Source organism: Gigantopelta aegis, chromosome 3 (assembly GCF_016097555.1).
Source record: "Gigantopelta aegis isolate Gae_Host chromosome 3, Gae_host_genome, whole genome shotgun sequence".
Lineage (NCBI taxonomy): Eukaryota > Metazoa > Mollusca > Gastropoda > Neomphalida > Peltospiridae > Gigantopelta > Gigantopelta aegis.
The window spans coordinates 70,549,078-70,568,583 of record NC_054701.1 but is presented as its reverse complement, the minus strand read 5'-3'; the positions used below and the strand labels follow the sequence as shown (position 1 = coordinate 70,568,583).

The 19,506-nt window shown below is 41.6% G+C and overlaps 1 protein-coding gene across 4 annotated transcripts in view; it reads right to left on the bottom strand.

Moving 5' to 3' along the window:
• Nucleotides 1–1,024: 1,024 nt before the first annotated feature.
• The window catches only part of LOC121368995, a 125,419-nt gene continuing 106,937 nt past the window's right edge, over nt 1,025–19,506 (bottom strand). For all 4 annotated transcript variants that reach the window (XR_005957540.1, XR_005957539.1, XR_005957541.1 and 1 more), the window contains 3 exons: nt 9,376–9,476; nt 3,960–4,091; nt 1,025–2,848 (listed from right to left, as the gene is read on the bottom strand). Coding sequence is in view for 1 of the 4 variants with exons in the window: in XM_041493781.1 (XP_041349715.1) it covers nt 2,703–2,848; nt 3,960–4,091; nt 9,376–9,442 (345 nt within the window). In the remaining 3 variants the exon portion in view is untranslated. The remainder of the gene's footprint in view (nt 2,849–3,959; nt 4,092–9,375; nt 9,477–19,506) is intronic.

Below are 19,506 nucleotides of genomic sequence, written 5' to 3'. Positions count from 1 at the left end.
GTTTTGTTCAACGACACCACTAGAGCACATTGGATGTCAAACATTTGGTACTTCTGACTCGTAGTCATCAGAGGTATTTTCTCACAAACAGGAAAGCACATACCGCGGCGTTTGACCAGTTGTGGTGCAGATGTTGGAAGAACAACCCAATCAACTGAATGGATCCACCGAGGTGGTTCGATCCTGCGACGCATGCACCACAGGTGAGCGCTCAACCAACTGAGCTAAATCCCTCCCCTGTACCCGAAGAAGTATAGTTGTATATTCATCACTTATTAAATTGCATTTGACTAAATAAAAAGTACTCGTAACGTTTATGGTTCGAGGTCTAAAAAGCAAAATTAGTTGAATATTTGTAGCTTCTGAACTCACTGTCATAAAGTAACCTATAAAACGGACAATATTTAACTTCTTCTGCTACCGGCCTCGGTGACGTCGTGGTTAGGTCATCGGTCTACAGGCTGGTAGGTAATGGGTTCGGGTCCCAGTCGAGGAATGGGATTTTTAATCCAGATACCGACTCCAAACCCTGAGTGAGTGCTCCGCAAGGCACCGACCAGTGATCCATAACTGGTTCAACAAAGGCCATGGTTTGTACTATCCTGCCTGTGGGAAGCGCAAATAAAAGATCCCTTGCTGCTAATCAGAAAGAGTAGCCCATGTAGTGGCGACAGCGGGTTTCCTCTCAAAATATGTTTGGTCCTTAACCATGTCTGACACCGTCGTTAAATAAAACATTGCTTTCTTTCATGTTCTGCTTTGTTTCGTTTTTTGTTTGTTTTTGTGGTGGGGGGTTTTATTGTTGTTTTTTGTATGTTGTGTTTTGTTTGTGGTTTTTCGAATTTTTTATTACATGCCACTGGCTGAAAAGGAAATAACCATATGGGTCTATTAACAGAGTTGGGTTGTTGTTTTTTGGGGGGTTTTAAATCCTACACATCATACCTTAGGCGAAAACCTGTTCCATACTTTACCACTCTTACATATAACCATTTCTGTTTGTGTAACAAAAGAACAAATCATATTTATATATTAAATACATTTTATTTAGTGCATGTACATTGTTAATGACGTGAAAAAAAAATCCACCTCTCTGAGACAGGCGATCTACCTTCTTGTGAATCAAAGTGAATGTGTGGAATAGGAACACAGACTTTCATTTTTGAGAGGCGCAATCGCGCACGTGCGCCCCATCAAAATGCCTTGCCTCTATTTTGAGGCTTATTCCTTATTATATTTCTTATTACTGTATTAGTGAATTGTTTCGAAAACACATGACATTAAATCTAAAAAAATATATTACATACATGTATGTAGGTTATAAATGGGTATCAATTTGTTAGTATATCACGTTTAGAAGTGCAATTCCTCATAGAAAATTTTGATAAACGCGATTTCCCCTTTTCTCGACAATGTTGACGACTCCATTTTTTTTAAACGAAAGTCTGCAACACTAATATAGGCCTAGCCTATACACACACACACACACACACACACACACACACACACACACACACACATATATATATATATATATATATATATATATATATATATATATATATATATACATACATACATTGACGTAGATATATTTATGATTAAAATGATTACTTTTGTCATGGACGTATTTTTGGTTAATGATGACTGGTTTTGATATATGCACAGAAATACTTTTAGTATGATGATTGATTGAGATTATTAAGTATTAGATGTAATATGAGTTAGCTGGATTGCTTTTTCAGTTCCGGTTCTCCTCACATACTCTGGCAACTGCATGCATTCTGTATTAATACATCATTTATTATTATTATACGCACGCACGTAAACTGGCTCCCTCTAATAAATATAGCTAAAATACCCATTTCGCTCTTTGCGTGATATCAGCTAATCATTATATCCTCTGCTTGATATGAGATATCGATTAAGTCACGTGCTTGATATCAGATATCGATGAAGTCCATTACCAGATATCTGATGCCGATTATGTCCCTTGCCTGATAACATACTGGTTATGTCCCTTGTCAGACAGCAGTGATGCACAAACATATCATTAATACCAGAGAGGAAAGCAATATACAGCTTTCAAAATGTTGAATATTACTTAATTTTTTTGTTCACTGCTTCATAGAACAGGATAAATAAATTGTTTATCAGCGATCGCATGCTGGTTTTCATTATTCTGCCCTGTATGTCATGTCTCTCTTGCACGTGATCTAAATCCCAGAGATAATTAATAGGTGTTGCGCAGGCATCAAACATTGGTTGCTGCAATTCCATACGGTCCATCGAAAATGGGTTTTCATCTCGACTCGAGTTTATTCAAATAAAGGCACCAAGGCGTAATGCAATTTTAGTACAGCTTATAGTATCCTTCGGTTGCTTAATGGATTTTAACCATTTGACTACCAATGAAAATCTATATCACTTAAGACCATTCCCAAAGTAACTGTCTAACCATCGCTGTGCTCTCAATCAGCTCGTTATTCTCCGGTCCTAAACGCAAATCTCCATCGATCCAAGATGTAGGTCAAAACTGCATTTTTTGTTTTCGTTTTCACAAATGAGGAAATAAATGTTTAACGACACCCCGGCATGAAGGGAAACCATTCTCTACTGGGTATCGTCGAGACGTCTCTGCCACATGCATCTACATCATCATCATCATCAACTATGTCATCATCATCTACATCATCATCATCCTAGATCTCCCATTCTCCTTGGTTGCACCCATCTGTGTCACATGACTTCCGGCAAATCGCCACCGAACGACCGTCGAAGAGTGTCTTAACATTGCATATGGAACCATTGAAACTCGTACAACTTCTGGCGATGTATGGCCCCGCATCTGTGAAAAACGAAACATGCCATTAATATCATTTCACGAAAGGGGTTTGAAAATAAAAGTTAAACTGCGTAATGTTTCGTCTTATATGTAGTTCCATATCTATTATCGTTTGAAAACGATGTGTTATTTGTAGTGTTTGGTGATCAGTGTTTCTCCATTTATTAAAATGTCAGTTTTCGTATAGGACTCACAGTCCCTTAAATGGCCATTCAAGTTTACACAAGGCGGTGTACGGGTGCGTGCAAACGTTTTAAATATAGGACGGTGGAGACAAGGAAGAAAGGAACAAAGAAAGAAAAAAAAAGCAAGCAAGCTGAACTGTATTAAGATGTGCTCACTTTGTGAGTCAAGAGTTAACTACCATGTTAATGGCTTGAGACATATAAAATATGAGGTTATTACGCCAGGGGCGTGTGATGGGTGGTTTCGAGGTTTGAACGAATCCACATCCCTTCCCCCACTGAGGCTAAATCAATTTTTCACAGTACAATATCGGGCTGTTCTTATAGTCCTTCCATACTATGCATACTATGGAATTTACTACAAGTTATTTATTTCCGAGACGATTGTTTTCTAAACTGCACACAAAACTAGTATTTTCGTAGGAGAATGGGATGGACTATTGGTGTCCAGGAATAAATATAGACTAAAGGGTCCGCTAGGTTCATATTCGACCTTCAACTCACCAGGTCCAGACCAGACAACTCCCCAGTACGTTTTGATATCGTGTTAATATTGCGAGGTTTAGGGTCAAAGGAAGAGAAAAAAAAAGGTTTATTTAACGATGCACTCAACACATTTTATTTACGGTTATATGGCGTCGGACATATTGTTAAGGACCACACAGATATTGAAAGAGGAAACCCGCTGTCGCCACTACTCTTTTCGATTAGCAGCAAGGGAGCTTTTATATGCACCATCCCACAGACAGGACTGTACATACCACGGCCTTTGTTACACCAGTTGTGGAGCACTGGCTGGAACGAGAAATAGTCCAATGGGCCCACTGACGGGAATCGATCCTAGATCGATCGCGCATCAGGCGAGCGCTGTACCACTGAGCTACATCCCACCCCCAGGGTCAGCGGAAGAATGGTTGCATGATATATACTTTTATCCATTGAGACAGCAAAGGTGGCGCAATACGTCTGGTTGTCCTTGCACAGCGTAGGCTCTACTCTGCCATATTTGCAGGCTTTGTATCGCCCGCTATCTCCACATTGCTGGCACAGTCGGCATTGAACTGCAACAGAAAGAGACGAGTGATTAGGCCTAATAGTAATTGTATACCTGCCGTTTTAGGAATGGCATAGAATAGATGTTTAACGACACCCCAGCACGAAAAATACATCGACTATTGGGAGTCAAACTATGGTTAATGCAAATCGTAAGCTTTTAAGGAAAGATCACAACAGTGCCGGATCGGGACTGCACCTCCCCTCCCCCCCCCCCCCCCCCCCACACACACACCAAACAGACATCATGGGTACAAAAATAAACCAGCAATGTTTCTGCCATTTTCTTACTGCGGGGAGGCCACCCCCCCCCCCCCCTACCCCTTATCGACTGCCGTTGCATTAAGCACACACATTGTAAATATTCAATTTCATAGCGCTACACCCAAAAATTTCTTTCTGGCAGAAGTACTGACCAGGGGAATAATTCACAAACCGATGTCTCTCTTAAACCACTTTTCTTTTTTGCATATCGCAAAGTTACTACAGTTTAGTGAACTAGGCCCCAGTTCACGTTTTCGACCAGTCAGGGGGTGCGGCAAAGCAGTGGTTTAAGGTGTCCTTTTTTTTTCTTTTTCTTTTTGGTCAATCTAATTAAAATTAGCTCCACTGGTTAATTACTATTACCTGTGGATCTAACAGCACCCCGTTGGAGCTCATGTCCAGTTGACCTTTCATTCGACCAATCAAAACCTTACTTGCAAAATCATGCCAGTGATTAGAAAAGAATTTGAAAACATTCGGGATTATGCCGAGGGTATACGAAATGATTCGGGTGAACTAATTTCAATATAAAACTTTATATAAAATTCCTTTCAAGACGAAAAACCCCAAACAAATCGTGATGGTATAGCCATAAAATCTGTTTATACTAGTATACAATCCAGAATTTATTACTGCACTCCCCCCCCCCCCCCCTTTTTTTTTTTTTTCGTTTTCAATGTTGAAATAGACCAACAAGTTCGCCTATTGCATAAATAGTCTCGCCTGATATTTTTAGAATTTATATGCTCCCGAATGACGCTATAAAAGGCAAAGTGTAATTGGTCGATATTTAAATTGTTATTTATAGATGAAATGTCACCTGAACATGGGAGTCCACGCAATGCTGTTAGATCTACTGGTAGACCAGTAGAGCTAATTTTAATCTGATTTTTTTTTTGGGGGGAGGGGGGGGGGGGGGTTGCGCCCCCTCCCCCGTCCCCAACTAGTTAGGTTAGGTGATTCCCTTCGTGAGTTGGGTTTTCTACTTTTAAGTTTCATAAATTTGGTACTGCACAAAAGTTGTTGTGATATTGTAAATTTGAAACGTTTTGTCATTGAGATATTCACTGATACACTACGATTGTCAGTTTCCCTGTTCTACACCACAGTGACTTGTAGCAATTTTTACGGCAGTTCAACAAGTCTATCTATATGTATATAGCATATAATATAATATACATGTAGTCAGACTTGCTGAGCTGGGTTCGTTTCCCAGTACAGGTTCATGATTATATTTTTTTAAAGTTAGGTTTGTTTAACGACACCACAAGAGTACATTAATGTATTATTAATCATCGGCCATACATTTCGTAATTCTGGGCCCAATTTCACTCAACATCGTACACGTAGTTTTGCACGTAAACGTAAATCTACGACTAAAACACAATTCTTATTACTATCATAGTACAACAAATATAGTTTCAAGTATACTAAAAGTCAAAAGTTAATGTGACACACAAAAGACAAAGATAACTGATGATAAGTTTTTACTGCCGTGTATGAAACGTTATAACATGGAAAGAGAAATGTCCAAAGGTATGGAAACGAGCAATAGTCCATAAAAAGGGCGCACCTGCCATATGCAAATGAGCGACATCACTGGAGGGGGCCCAGAGCGAAGTTCACATAGTCAGTAGCGAGTGTGTCCACCTTGAGCAATGATACAGGCCTGGCACCGTCGTCTCATTGAGGCCTCTAAACACTGGAGAAAGTTCCTAGGAATGCCATTCCAGATCTGAGGAAGGATCAGCCGGAGTTCCTGCAATGATGTTGGAGGATTTGGCGAGGGGTGGTCGGCCACTACGGGGACGGTCCCTGACCTGGTTGTTTTATTGATATCGTTGCCATAAGTGCCATATGGTGTTTCTGTGGACGTTGAATTGACGTGCGACGTCACGCTGCGAGGTCCCAGATTCAAGCATCCCTATGACTCGCCATCTGTCATGACATTCCCAGTCTGGATCTCGACGGGGTAAGACGTGTTTGTTTCGCGTGTGCGCTCTTCACGTGCTTTCGTGTGCTCGACTTGGGGATTCTTCCTTTCGTTATTTTTGTCAGCGAAATGAAGTTTTCTACTGGGATGTATACGGCCATTAGAACTGCTTGAACGCTGGAACGCTTCTCGTATCGACAGCCTGTACCACCAGGTTGGATTCTTTTTTCGCGAAATTCCTTGCCGCCACGTTATTTCTCCGTCTGACTATGTCGACTTGTTTTTTCGTGACTCGTATGACGGCCATCCTGCAGAACGCCACGGTTGTTCGCGTTTAGTCTCTACATGTTCGAGACTGTCCTAGCAGCACTGGAAAATTGACCGCCCCACTCTAAGAAGAAATAGGAAGCGGGGTCGGCCCCTACTACTCTTTTCTAGACTTTACTTTGCTTTATAATGATACCATCTCGTATCTTCCGGAGTCGGGCCCGTCCGCACCACTATACCAACCCATGACGACTGGAATATATCCTAATCTGATACTCTCTCTCGTTCAGACGGATCCGCGCCTCAAGATCTGTATTTCAGTACAGCACTGCACCTTCAAAATCTAATGACTGGCAATCTAGGGGTTTTCTTGACGGGATGCAACCCATCTCGTCCCTATAAGCTGTGCACCCAAATAGTCCGATCCTCTCTTCTTTCTCTCATTTAATTTTGGACTGTCCTTCTAAAATGCTCCAAATTATATAAATATTCGGCCGAGCAGTCAATTCTTTTTATGTTTGGCTCATTTGCAATTCTACCCCCCCCCCCCCCCCCCCCCCCATCCTGGGTAAGGCCACCGATCTTATCGGAGGTCGGACTCGGGATGGGCGTGTTTGAAACCCTAGTGGTATATGGGCACGGTAAACTTAATTGTTTCTTTTCTCTTTTTGTTTTTTGAGGGGGTGGGTGGGGGGCAAGTTCCCATTCATAAATAAATAATGCTGTTAATTGTTGTAATATCTCGGTAACATGGATTATTTTTTTATAACTTAGGTGGTTTTAGTGGAAACAATTATTTTAAAATTTTAATAGGTACGGTAACTTTATTCTAAACTGATGAAAATTATTTGCCGATTTTTCTAAACAAACCATAATGCATGCCCAATGAGCCTATCTGTTGTGTAAATTGACAAATTGATTAAACATGATCTCGGTATGAAAAATGGACAATAAAAAGTTAATTATTTTAATTTACTGGGTTTTTGTTTGTTTTATCAACAGTTAAAATTGGGCAAGTGAATTTTTCACCATAGCCAGTGAATTTTCAAATCCACTGGCCCTATGGCAAGTGAATTAAAAAAAAAATTCTAGAACCCCTGTCTGAAGGCTGCACAGAGTGGCAATGATTTGCGAATGAATGTCTGGCCTTTTATTGTGAACACTGGACAGGATTTCTCCCGAATATTCCATGTTTCTTGCACAAAGCATGCAATCGCTGCAACAACTTCTTGGTTGCATTTCTTTGAGCTGTTTCATGCACATTTTCTCTGGTTTACATCCATACATCCATTCACAAATTTATTACTCTAAACAATGCATGTCACAATAACTTTTGCCTTTGAGTATACATTCCATGAACATGAGTGCTCAAATTAGTGGCGAGGTGTTACCCCCCCCCCCCCCCCCAAAAAAAAAAAAAAAAAAAATCAATACCCACTAAGCAGCAGCAGCTATCTTATACTGCCTTTTTTGTAAGACAGTTGAAAAAACTGAGGCGTGAACCCATCATAGCGTGCTTGAACCGTAACTGGTTACAAGCATAAAAATAAATGAAAACGACTGTAAAAAGATTCATGTTCATGTCTGCCGCCTAAGGCAAATGCAAACTGGTCAAGGTCAATGGTTGGTCATTGCACGGGAGTGAATGACAGTTCAGACGACGGTTGCTCATAAAACAAAGATATACCAGAGGTGCAAAGCCCAAGGCGATACGTCTAACATGCAACACAGTAGCCGGAATTTTTTTTTGCAGCTGCTAAACAAAATCTCGCAATGTTATTTAGTTTTGAGATAACTGACTGATTGAAACATTTTATTGCTATTAAAATCAAGAGAATTGAGCAAAAGTTTCCCAAATTTTCTAAACCCACTCCAAAATTAATAATTATATTATGTGCGACGATGTTACATTAATTTATTTGCAAATCTAAAATGAGAAGAGAATAGAATATTGTTACAAGCGTGTGCGCAAATATTTTAGCGCATGGGTGGGGGTGGGGTGGGGGTGTCTAGATTGTGGCGAGCCAAATTTACAAGATATGGGGGTAGATTGCTTCCCCGGAAAATTTGAAAAAAATAAACAAAAGAAAATTTGCTTGAGCAGGGGTTTAATCCCCGAAACCCACCCCTATACACGCGCCTGTATTATCTGATGTTAGGCAAAATGTTTTGGTTTTTTAAAATCGGTGTCTGATTAGAACAAAGTTTCAGAATTGATACGGCGATGCGGCTTTTATAAAGCATAGATTGCACAGAAAAGGTGGGTAGGCCTATAGTTGATACCGAAATAAGGGGCATCTTTAAATTGAAATCAGAATGCACGTCCTAGTTCATGCGCGATGGCAGTTTGGCTCCAAATGCGGTTTTAAGTAATAGCAAGAAAAGCCCGTCAAAAATCGACATAATACTGTGGGAAATAACGTTACCAAAGAGTGAAAACAGAATCTGTGACGTTGAAAATGTAAAATATCGTTAAAAATAAACTAAAACTCGACTCCCATAACGGTTATTTTTCAGACGCACGTGCGTTTTTAAAAATATGAAAAATGCATTTTGTGATATTAGAAACACCAGGATGACCAGAAACACTTCGTTTATACGAAAATGGATTATCTAAACAATAAATATAAGTAATGTTTGATTTCAGTGATCATAAACGGCTCTAATAGTGAACACTATGTCTCAAGTGTTTAAAAACTAGGGTATGTCCTTCTAAGTATATTGCATGGACATTAATTATACAGACACAAGTAAAAACAAGTTATCGTCATACCATCATCACCGTTATTATTATTACTATTTTCATAATCATAAACACCGAACGTTACCTTCGTCTGCGATCCATAAAGGTAGAAGAACAACAAAAACTGTACAAATGGTAAACTCAATTCGCATTTTCGTCACATTGAAGTTAGTTTCGTGTCCCGACCTGCAACAGACAAATAGGAAAAGACCTTCATAATTTATGGTTCAAATGTATGATTGTGTCACGAATCATAAACGATGAGTCAGCAAACTCCACACGTGTGTACAAAAATATACATCAAGTCACGTTTTGATAAACAGCAATACAGATATCGCGAGACCGACCTCGGTGGCGCAGTGGTTAAGCCATCGGACTATAGGCTGGTAAGTACATGGTTCGAAGCCAGGTACCGGCTCCAACCCAGAGGGAGTTCTTAGGGGCTCAATGGGTAAGCGTAAGACCACTATACCCTCTTCTCTCTCACTAACCACTAACTACTAACCCACTGTCCAGGACAGCGTGCTTGAACCTTAATTGGATATAAGCACGAAAATAAGTTGAAATGAAAAATGATATCGTGAGGAGAGGATATTATATTGGGGGGGGGGGGGGGCACTATGCCTATGAGTTGTGTTTATGGGGCGACACGCAAATATTTCAGATTCTTTTCTCTCTCTCTCTCTCTCTCTCTCTCTCTCTCTCTCTCTCTCTCTCTCTCTCTCTCTCTCTCTCTCTCTGTTATAATATATATTCTTCATAAAAAAGAAACTTTATTTGTAAAAATAATGCTATCGGACTGTTTTTACAGAATCAAAGATATGGTAAAGACAATCAAGTAAGTGAGCGAATGATACAAAAACACTATAAAACACGTTCGATTCGCATAAACGTAGCCATAGTCAACGTTTGTACTGAAACGCAAAAGCGCAATCCTCAGAGAAGCACGTGCATCATGAAGTTCTGTAACTTTGCATGCCGAACCCTCCATTGGTGGGGCATAAAAGGCCACATCAGCAGTGATTCAAACAGACCGCACAAGGACACTGTAGGTAACCAATAATGCCAAGATTGATGTCAGCTCAACGCAATAATGCCATTGGGAGATTGCAAGCAAGGGCAACTCAACAAGCTATGGCAAGGCAGTTTGGCGTCTCCAGACATACCATCTCTGCTTGATGGGCAGGTCAGGTCAGGTCATCCCAGAGTAACCACCGCCGCTCAAGATCGATACATCCGGGTGTGTCATCTTCGAAATCGAACCACAACAGCAACAACCACAGCGACACAAATCCCTGGACTACGCCGAGTTTCTGGCCAGACAGTTCGTAATCGGCTGAGGGAGGCAGGTATTTTCCCTAGAAGACCAGTGCGACGTAACGTTTTGATCCCACATCACTTAGCGGAGTATCTGCAGTGGTGTCAGAAGAGGGTGAGATGGACACATGCCAGGTGCAGGACTGTTTGTTCTCAGATGAGTCTCGTTTCCTCCTGTCACGTGCTGATGGACGGACACGTGTCTATATACGTCGAGGGGAACGGTATGCTCCAAACTGCGTGCAACAAGTCGACCGTTTTGGTGGTGGTGGTGGCAGTGTCATGGTGTGGACAGGAATCCATCATGGTGGTAGGACGGCTCTTGTGCGTGTGGCAGGTGCACTGGCGGGCATCAGATATCGATACGAGATTCTGAGCATCACGTCATTCCGCACATGAACATCACATGCTGCACGTGTTAGTCAGGAGTTTCTGCAGCGCAACAACGTCCAGACATTATCTTGGTCTGCCCGTTCGCCGGATTTAAACCCAATAGAACATCTATGGGATGCACTGGATCAGCGTGTGCGCCGGAGGAATCGACCACCCCAGACACTTCCGCAACTTCTTACGGCCCTACAGCATGAGTGGCAGAACATTCCACAACGTGTTGTGCAACGTTTGATTGCTTCCATGCGTCGCTGTTGGTAAGATGTCACCAGGGGATGTGGTGGTCATAACCAATACTGACATTTTGCCCACCCCTATGTCACACATGGCGTCTTGATCTTTGGATGTTTGTATCATGTCTACCAGTTGTTATTGTTTTTTTTATTAAACTTTGAAAACCAATGTCAAGTTTCTTTTTTTTTTTGAAGAGTATATATATATATATATATATATATATATATATATATATATATATATATATATATATATATATATATATAATTACGTATGTATAAAACTAAATAACTACCGAAAAGCAAGCAAGTAAGTAAAATATTTTTGTGTGTGCAACAGCATCACTTCTTACTGAGAGGTTGCCCAGCAGATAATGAAATTGTAATTAGCAATATTCAGCAACAGGCTGCTGAACCATATAGCTTCATTTCCATGGTTACTGATGCACAGACAATATCTGTGACAGGAATATACGGGATTAACTATAGTCCAATGCACCAGCCTAAGGAATACACATTGAGATTAGATGACAGGGCCGTGGTTTTACAACAAATAACATGTTAACGGTTTAGGCCATGTAGCTGTCAGGAAGTACTATGTAAAATAAGAGGCAGATATGCAGGTTTAATTGCGGAAGGGGTGCTTTTATCTCCCCCCCCCCCCCCCCCCCACACACACACACACAAACACACAAGGACGAAAATGCACGTCATTTTTGTCCTACTTTTGGTATGGTTTATGTCTCAACATTTACATCAATAGATTATAATCTACGGTATCATTGGAACATCAACACTTAACTATTGTGGTGTTTTTCTTTAACAAACGTTCGCAACAATGATGCGTATACACTCATAGCACCACCATCTTAACCACCATCATTCCATTCCGAGTACTCAATGTTTCTTCAATCGTTAACATTTAATGAATTATTGTTTTCTCATTGTACAAAATGTATGTACATCGCTTTCCGCTGTTCAGTAATCCCATCAGTTGGCCATTGTTTCAATTTCTTACTACATCACACACTTTGTAGATTTGAAATGCATGACTTACTGGTGAATCTGAAGTCATGGCTTATCTGGTTATACCTACCTGATTATGTACGCAACAAACATGAATTTTCTTTATTAATTACATTAATTAGAGATGCGCATCAAAATCTTAAAGGCCCGCTATTTAACTTTTGGATGTAAATTTCAAAATTGTCCGCTTAATTTTTTTTCTGTCCCGGAACAAGCCCCTAGCTACCCAGAGACAGGCCCCGGGACGGACATGCTCGAAACTCTAGTGGTATATGAGTATGTACAAATTATTCGCACTTGCACTCGCACTCGCAACAAACATGACCATATTTTGTAGAAATATACAGGCATCTTACTGTCGCTAACACATTGCACCGGCCTCGGTGGCGTAGTGGTTAGGCTATCGGTCTACAGGCTGGTAGGTACTGGGTTCGGATCCCAGTCAAGGCATGGGATGTTTAATCCAGATACCGACTCCAAACCCTGACTGAGTGCTCCGTAAAAACCCGTTCTCACTTGAACGATTTTCTACGCGAATTCCGTGCGACCACCAAATCGTACAGGGCGTGCGGGAGTCGCACGGCAGTATGTTGATGATTCGCACACGTTGTAGGGGTGTCGTGTGTATTTCGGACATGTCGCATGCCGGTGCGACATTTTTCAAATGTTTAAAATTATCGTACGGCTGTCTCTAGGTTCGCACAGTTCGCATTGGTCGCATAGATGTTGCACAGCAGTTGCACGGCAGTATGATAGGTCGCACGGGAGTCGTACATGAGTCTTAAGGGAGCCGAGATGTGCGACTCCCGTGCTACATCCATCAGACTTCCGTGCAACTGTCGTGCAACCTGTGCAAATCTCGTGCGAGCGTATGCGAGCCCGGTGCAGAAAGGCAGTCGCATGGCGGAGGAGGGGGGGGGGGGGGGGGGGGGGGGGGGGGGGGGGGGGGGGGCGGTTAGGTAATTCGTACGGGAATCGCACGGCTGTACAATCTTTTAGTCGCATCGCAGTTCTACGAAAAATCGTTCAAGTGAGAACTGGGCTTAAGGCTCAATGGGTAGGTGTAAACCACTTGCACCGACCAGTGATCCATAACTGGTTCAGCAAAGGCCATGGTTTGTGCTATCCTGCCTGTGGGAAGCGCAAATAAAAGATCCCTTGCTGCTAATAGGAAATAGTAGCCCATGTAGTGGCGACAGCGGGTTTCCTCTCAAAATCTGTGTGGTCCTTAACCATATGTCGGACGCCATAAACCGTAAATAAAATGTGTTGAGAGAGTCGTTAAATAAAACATTTCTTTCTTTCTTGCTAACACATTGCATGCACCTCAAATGTGTAGTTCGTCCTTAATGTCAAAGCACAGGCCTCGGTGGTGTTGTGGTTAAGTCATCGGACTACAGGCTGGTAGGTACAGGGTTCGCAGCCCGTTACCGGTTCCAATCCAGAGCGAGTTCTTAAGGGCTCAGTGGATAGGTGTAAGGCCACTACACACTCTTCTCTCTCACTAAGCACTAACCAACTAACAACTAACCCACTGTCCTGGACAGACTGCCCAGATAGCTGAGGTGTGTGCGTGCTTGAACCTTAACTGAATATAAGCACGAAAAATAAGTTACAATGCAATGAAAATGTCAAAGCAATATAGACAGAATATAGGGCATATTATTGCATGAACAGCTGCAAGTGTAGAACGTTATTACAACATGTCATTCATGCAATAAATCGTGTTAGCATGTTGTTATTACAAAATATTTACGAAGGCCATCGGCAACAACACCGCAGCGGATATTGTCGTCAACAGAAGACGTATAACAACAAAAACATCCGAGGAGTCTTGGCCTTGGCAATAAAACACATTTGGAAATTAGTTTGTGGCGTCATTTTAAAGGGACATACCCTAGTTTGTAAATACTACAGCATATTTTGTTTTACTATTAGAGCCGTTTATGATCAATGAAATCAAACATTACTTATATTTTATTCTCTAGATTATCCATTTCCGTAGAACCGAAGTTATTTTGGTCATCCTGGTTTTTGTAGTACCACAAATAGCATTTTTCATGTTTTTAAAAACGCACGTGCGTCTGAGAAGTAGCGGTTTATTGATAGAGTTCTAGTCTATTTTCAAGGATATTTCCTGTTTTAACGTAACAGACTCTTCTTAGTGTCCACTTTTTTACGGATTAAAACTAGGGGTCTGGGCCTTTAAAGCCATCGCAAACACACACAAAAAATGTCCATAAGGTCTACGGCTGCATATATTATCTTTTCTCTGCATTAATAAACTATTGAACTCTGTACGTATCCAAGGACAATGCTTATTGACTTGATATACAACTGCTAATTATGTGACGCACGTGTGGCACTGTGATGCTAGTACTATCATTAACAGATGTCCACGATTCTGGTTTCGAAAACATAGCGACAATGGACTCGTTTGAAAACAAAATGTCATTGTCTACACCATCATGGTAATGAACTCGTTTGAAAACAAAATGTCACTGTCTACACCATCATGGAATTTTCTTTACCATTTACGCAATTAATATTTGGTTCACGCAAGTATGATATTAAAAAAAAAAGAGAAAAAAAAAAAGAGAAGATATTTGGGGAATAATTAGGAAGGTAGACAACAACATGGCCCAACCACGTTCATCTTGATGTTTGATCATATATGAATCGAATATACAGTCTGGTTACGTCGTACACGCATTTAACAACATACATTTACAATGCTTAAACATTTTCATTTAACAACATACATTTACAATGCTAAAAAACCTGCATTTAACAACATGCATTTACTCTAACCGTAAATAAAATGTGTTGAGTGCATCGTTAAATAAAACATTTCCTTCTTTCAAGGTTTTGTGAGTGAGTCCTAGTGTGTTCTCCTACAACATCGGTTTGATTTTCTATCTAAAGTTTAGTTTGTTGATTATCGTTTTATATATATATATATATATATATATATATATATATATATATATATATATATATATATACTCTTCAAAAGAAGAAACGCAAAACCACATTGTCGTAACATTTGGAGAATTGATTTAATTATTGAATGGTGAGTCCGATAATTACCAAATGTTGCAGGATTGTTCACAATTCACTCTAGTCCATTGTGAGTAAGTGATAGGACACACCACCAAGGTCAAGGTCATCTGGAGTCAATACCGGGTGTGGCCTCCGCGTGTGTTGACAACTGCCTGGCACCGCCTGCCCATTGAAGCAACCAGAGTACGGATGACTTCCCGGGGGATGGTGGCCCACTCGGCCTGCAAGGCTGCTGCCAGCTCGGGCAGGGTCTGGGGCTGTGGTTGTCGCTGTCGGAGGCGTCGGTCCAACTCGTCCCATAGATGCTCAATTGGGTTCAAATCCGGTGATATCGATGGCTAAGGAAGGACATTAATGTTGTTGTTCTGTAGGAAAGCCGTTGTGAGACGTGCTGTGTGAGGCCTGGCGTTGTCATGTTGGAACACTGCGTTGGCGTTGGCCATAGCCGGAGGATCTGGTCAATGTAGCCCTGTGCATTCAGGTTGCCCTGCACGTGGACCAGGTCAGTTCTGCCAGTGTGTGAGATGGCTGCCCACACCATGACACTACCCCCGCCGAATCTGTCCACTTCCTGCACGCAGTTTGCAGCATAACGTTCACCACGACGCCTATACACGCGACATTTTCCATCATGACGTCGGAGCAGAAATCGGGACTCGTCACTGAACCACACCTGTCTCCATCGCAGTTGAGGCCATTGTCGATGAATCTGGCACCACTCGAACTGGACGTCTGGCACGAATTCCTACCTCACGTAGGCGGTTCCGTACGGTCTGGTCGGATATCCTGCGCAAACCTGGTATTGCTGCGGCTGTGGAGGTGGCAGTAGTCAATCGTTCCCGAAGGTGGCGTACCCGGATGTAGCGGTCCTGCCCGGGGGTAGTGACCCGTGGTCGACCGGATCTAGGGAGGTCACGTGTTGATCCATGTTGCTGGTAACGGTCCCACAGTCTGGAGATGGTGCTTGGGGACACATGGAATGCCCTGGCAACGGCCGTTCTGGATTCGCCTGCGTCTAGTCGGCCGATGGCATTGTTTCTCTGCGGTTCACTGAGACGTGGCATGTCCTGGATTGTCAACTGTCGGCCAGATACACAGGCCAGGCAAGCGAACACCCTGCACTTTTATACTGTCGGTGTTCATGTTGCACATGCAGACAACGCACGTGCATGGTGACATGGTTTGCACGTGGCTGCGTTTTTGCGAATATTCACATTTTGGAACTTTATTGTACAGTAGCTGCGTTTTATCGAATGTAACCGTGGGAATGTGTTTGGGACATGCAATGACCTTATATTCACAAAGCATGAACCGGTAGGAAACATAAAATCGGAGTTATAACCCATTTGTACCCTTTTGCGTTTCTTTTTTTGAAGAGTATATATATTATATATATATATATATATATATATATATATATATATATATATATATATATATACTGAACAAAATAAGAAACTTCCGCTAACTTTGCTTGAACATAACTTGATGAAAACAATGCGTTTAAAGAGTGTTCCATGATGCATCGTTTGGTGCAAAAATCATGGCCATAGGTTAACAGAAACTGGGAGAAATTTTGACCAAGTGTAGGGGTTAATAACGGGTATGACCACCTCTTGAATTGACCACTGCAGTGCATCGCAGGCGCATAGAATTGACTAAAGTGTTGATTTCTGCCTGTGGAATATTGTTCCATTCCTGAATGAGCGCTTGACGTTAGCGGGTGGGTTGGGACGACGCCTCAATCGTCTGTCCAGACTATCTCAGACATGCTCGATGGGGTTGAGATCAGGACTTTTAGCGGGCCAGTCATCAATGAAATCAATGTTATTTGTCCTAAGAAAATTTACAGTCTCTAGCTGTATGAGAGGTTGCATTATCATGCTGAAAAATCGAGATGTTGGCGTTGTTATGGAACAGAGGAATGACGTGATGAGCGAGAATGTCATCGCGGTAACGTTGAGCATTTAAATTGCCATCAATGACGACTAGTGGTGAACGATAACCATGGGCAATGGCTGCCCAGACCATGACACAACCCCCACCCCCGAAACGATCTCGTTCAAGAACACAAAAGTCAGCATAGCGTTCATTTCTCCTACGGTAGATGCGCACCCTGCCATTACCACGTTGTAAAGAAAATCTGGATTCATCCGAAAAAAGAACGGTATTCCAGCGTCGCCGTATCCAACGAGTGTGTACACGTGCCCAATTAAGATGATTTAGACGATGACGTTGCGTTAAAACGCGTCCGACGTAAGGACGTCGTGCATGTAAACCGTTCTCCAGCAGACGATTACGAACAGTTTGCCCACTGATTCGGTTATTATGAAGCCCAGGTGTGTTAGCAGCAGTAGCAGTGGCAGTTTGGAATCGATTGCGCAAATGCGTGTTCATGATATAGCGGTCTTGACCACGCGTTGTAACACGCGGACGTCCACGACGTGGCAAGTCGTTGGTGCTTCCTGTCGTTCGAAATCTTAAGCGAAGATTTCGTATCGCTCGACTAGAACTCCCAACATGCCTTGCAAAGTCTTCTGTCGAAATGCCAGCATCAAGCATGCCAATCGCCCGTTCGCGTAAATTATTGGGTATTCTTGGCATACTAAAAATGCTACAATGTAAAAAACGTTATCTGTTTTACAAATTTTGAAGCGTTTTCGTTCAATTGCCAACAATGTCAGTAAGACAAGTTAAACAAATTGACCGAATACTACACGGGACATGTCGAACCATGCATGCACGTGCAAATTGAATTTCACGTTGTCGACGATTAACAGTGCAAAAATAATCAATAAAATTCATGAATCCTGATAATACAGCTCAAGGCTAATACTACCTATATAATTTCATTACACAATGAATTCTTTAACACAACAAATATTATATGTACAAATCGGAAGTTTCTTTTTTTGTTCAGTATATATATATATATATATATATATATATATATATATATATATATATTTGTTTGTTTGTTGTTTGTTTGTTTGTTCGTTTTATTACTGGGCGCATAATCATCTATAATACCGTCAGGATTACCCCAACAAATGTTCAAATTTTAATCTGTATTCGAGTATGCTTATGTTTGTTATATGCTGAAAATTCAACATATTCGGTTATACAGCAGAATGACTTTCTAACAAGTAACCGGCCTCGGTGGCGTCGTGGCAGGCCATCGGTCTACAGGCTGGTAGGTACTGGGTTCGGATCCCAGTCGAGGCATGGGATTTTTAATCCAGATACCGACTCCAAACCCTGAGTGAGTGCTCCGCAAGGCTCAGTGGGTAGGTGTAAACCACTTGCACCGACCAGTGATCCATAACTGGTTAACAAAGGCCATGGTTTGTGCTATCCTGCCTGTGGGAAGCGCAAATAAAAGATCCCTTGCTGCCTGTCGTAAAAAGAGTAGCATATGTGGCGACAGCGGGTTTCCTCTGAAAATAGTGTCAGAATGACCATATGTTTGACGTCCAATAGCCGATGATAAGATAAAAAATCAATGTGCTCTAGTGACGTCGTTAAATAAAACAAACTTTACTTCTAACAAGTACGTCGTTAAATAAAACATGTCTTTCTTTGTAACAAGTACCTACAGAAGTGAAGTATCATCGATATTTTAACGCCAAGTGACAGTTTGAAATGTCTATAAAGTTTGTTTTGTTTACCGACACCACTGAAGCACATTGATTAATTAATTATCGGCTACTGGATGTCAAACATTTGGTAATTCTGACACGTAATCATCAGAAGAAACCCGCTACATTTTTCCTAATGCAGAAAGAGATCTTTTATATGCACTTTCCCACAGACAGGAAAGCACATACCACGGCCTTTGTCCAGTTGTTGTGCACTGGTTGTAGCTGAATGGATCCACCGAGGTGGTTCGATCCTGCAACGCTAGCATCTCAAGCGAGCACTCAACCGAATGATCTAAATTCCGCCCCTAAATGTCTATAAACAATAAAATAAGAAAGAACAAACTGCATGTAGGACATAAGTAAATATTCGAAGCACCAAAAAAACTTTAAACTTTAACAACAAGTTCTATTCCCTATTGCGTAGCGAGACGTAGCCCAGTGGTAAAACGTTCCCTTGATGCGCAGTCGGTTTGGGTTCGATCCCCATTAGTGTGCCCATTGGGCTATTTCTCGCTCCAGCCAGTGCACCACGACTGGTACATCAAA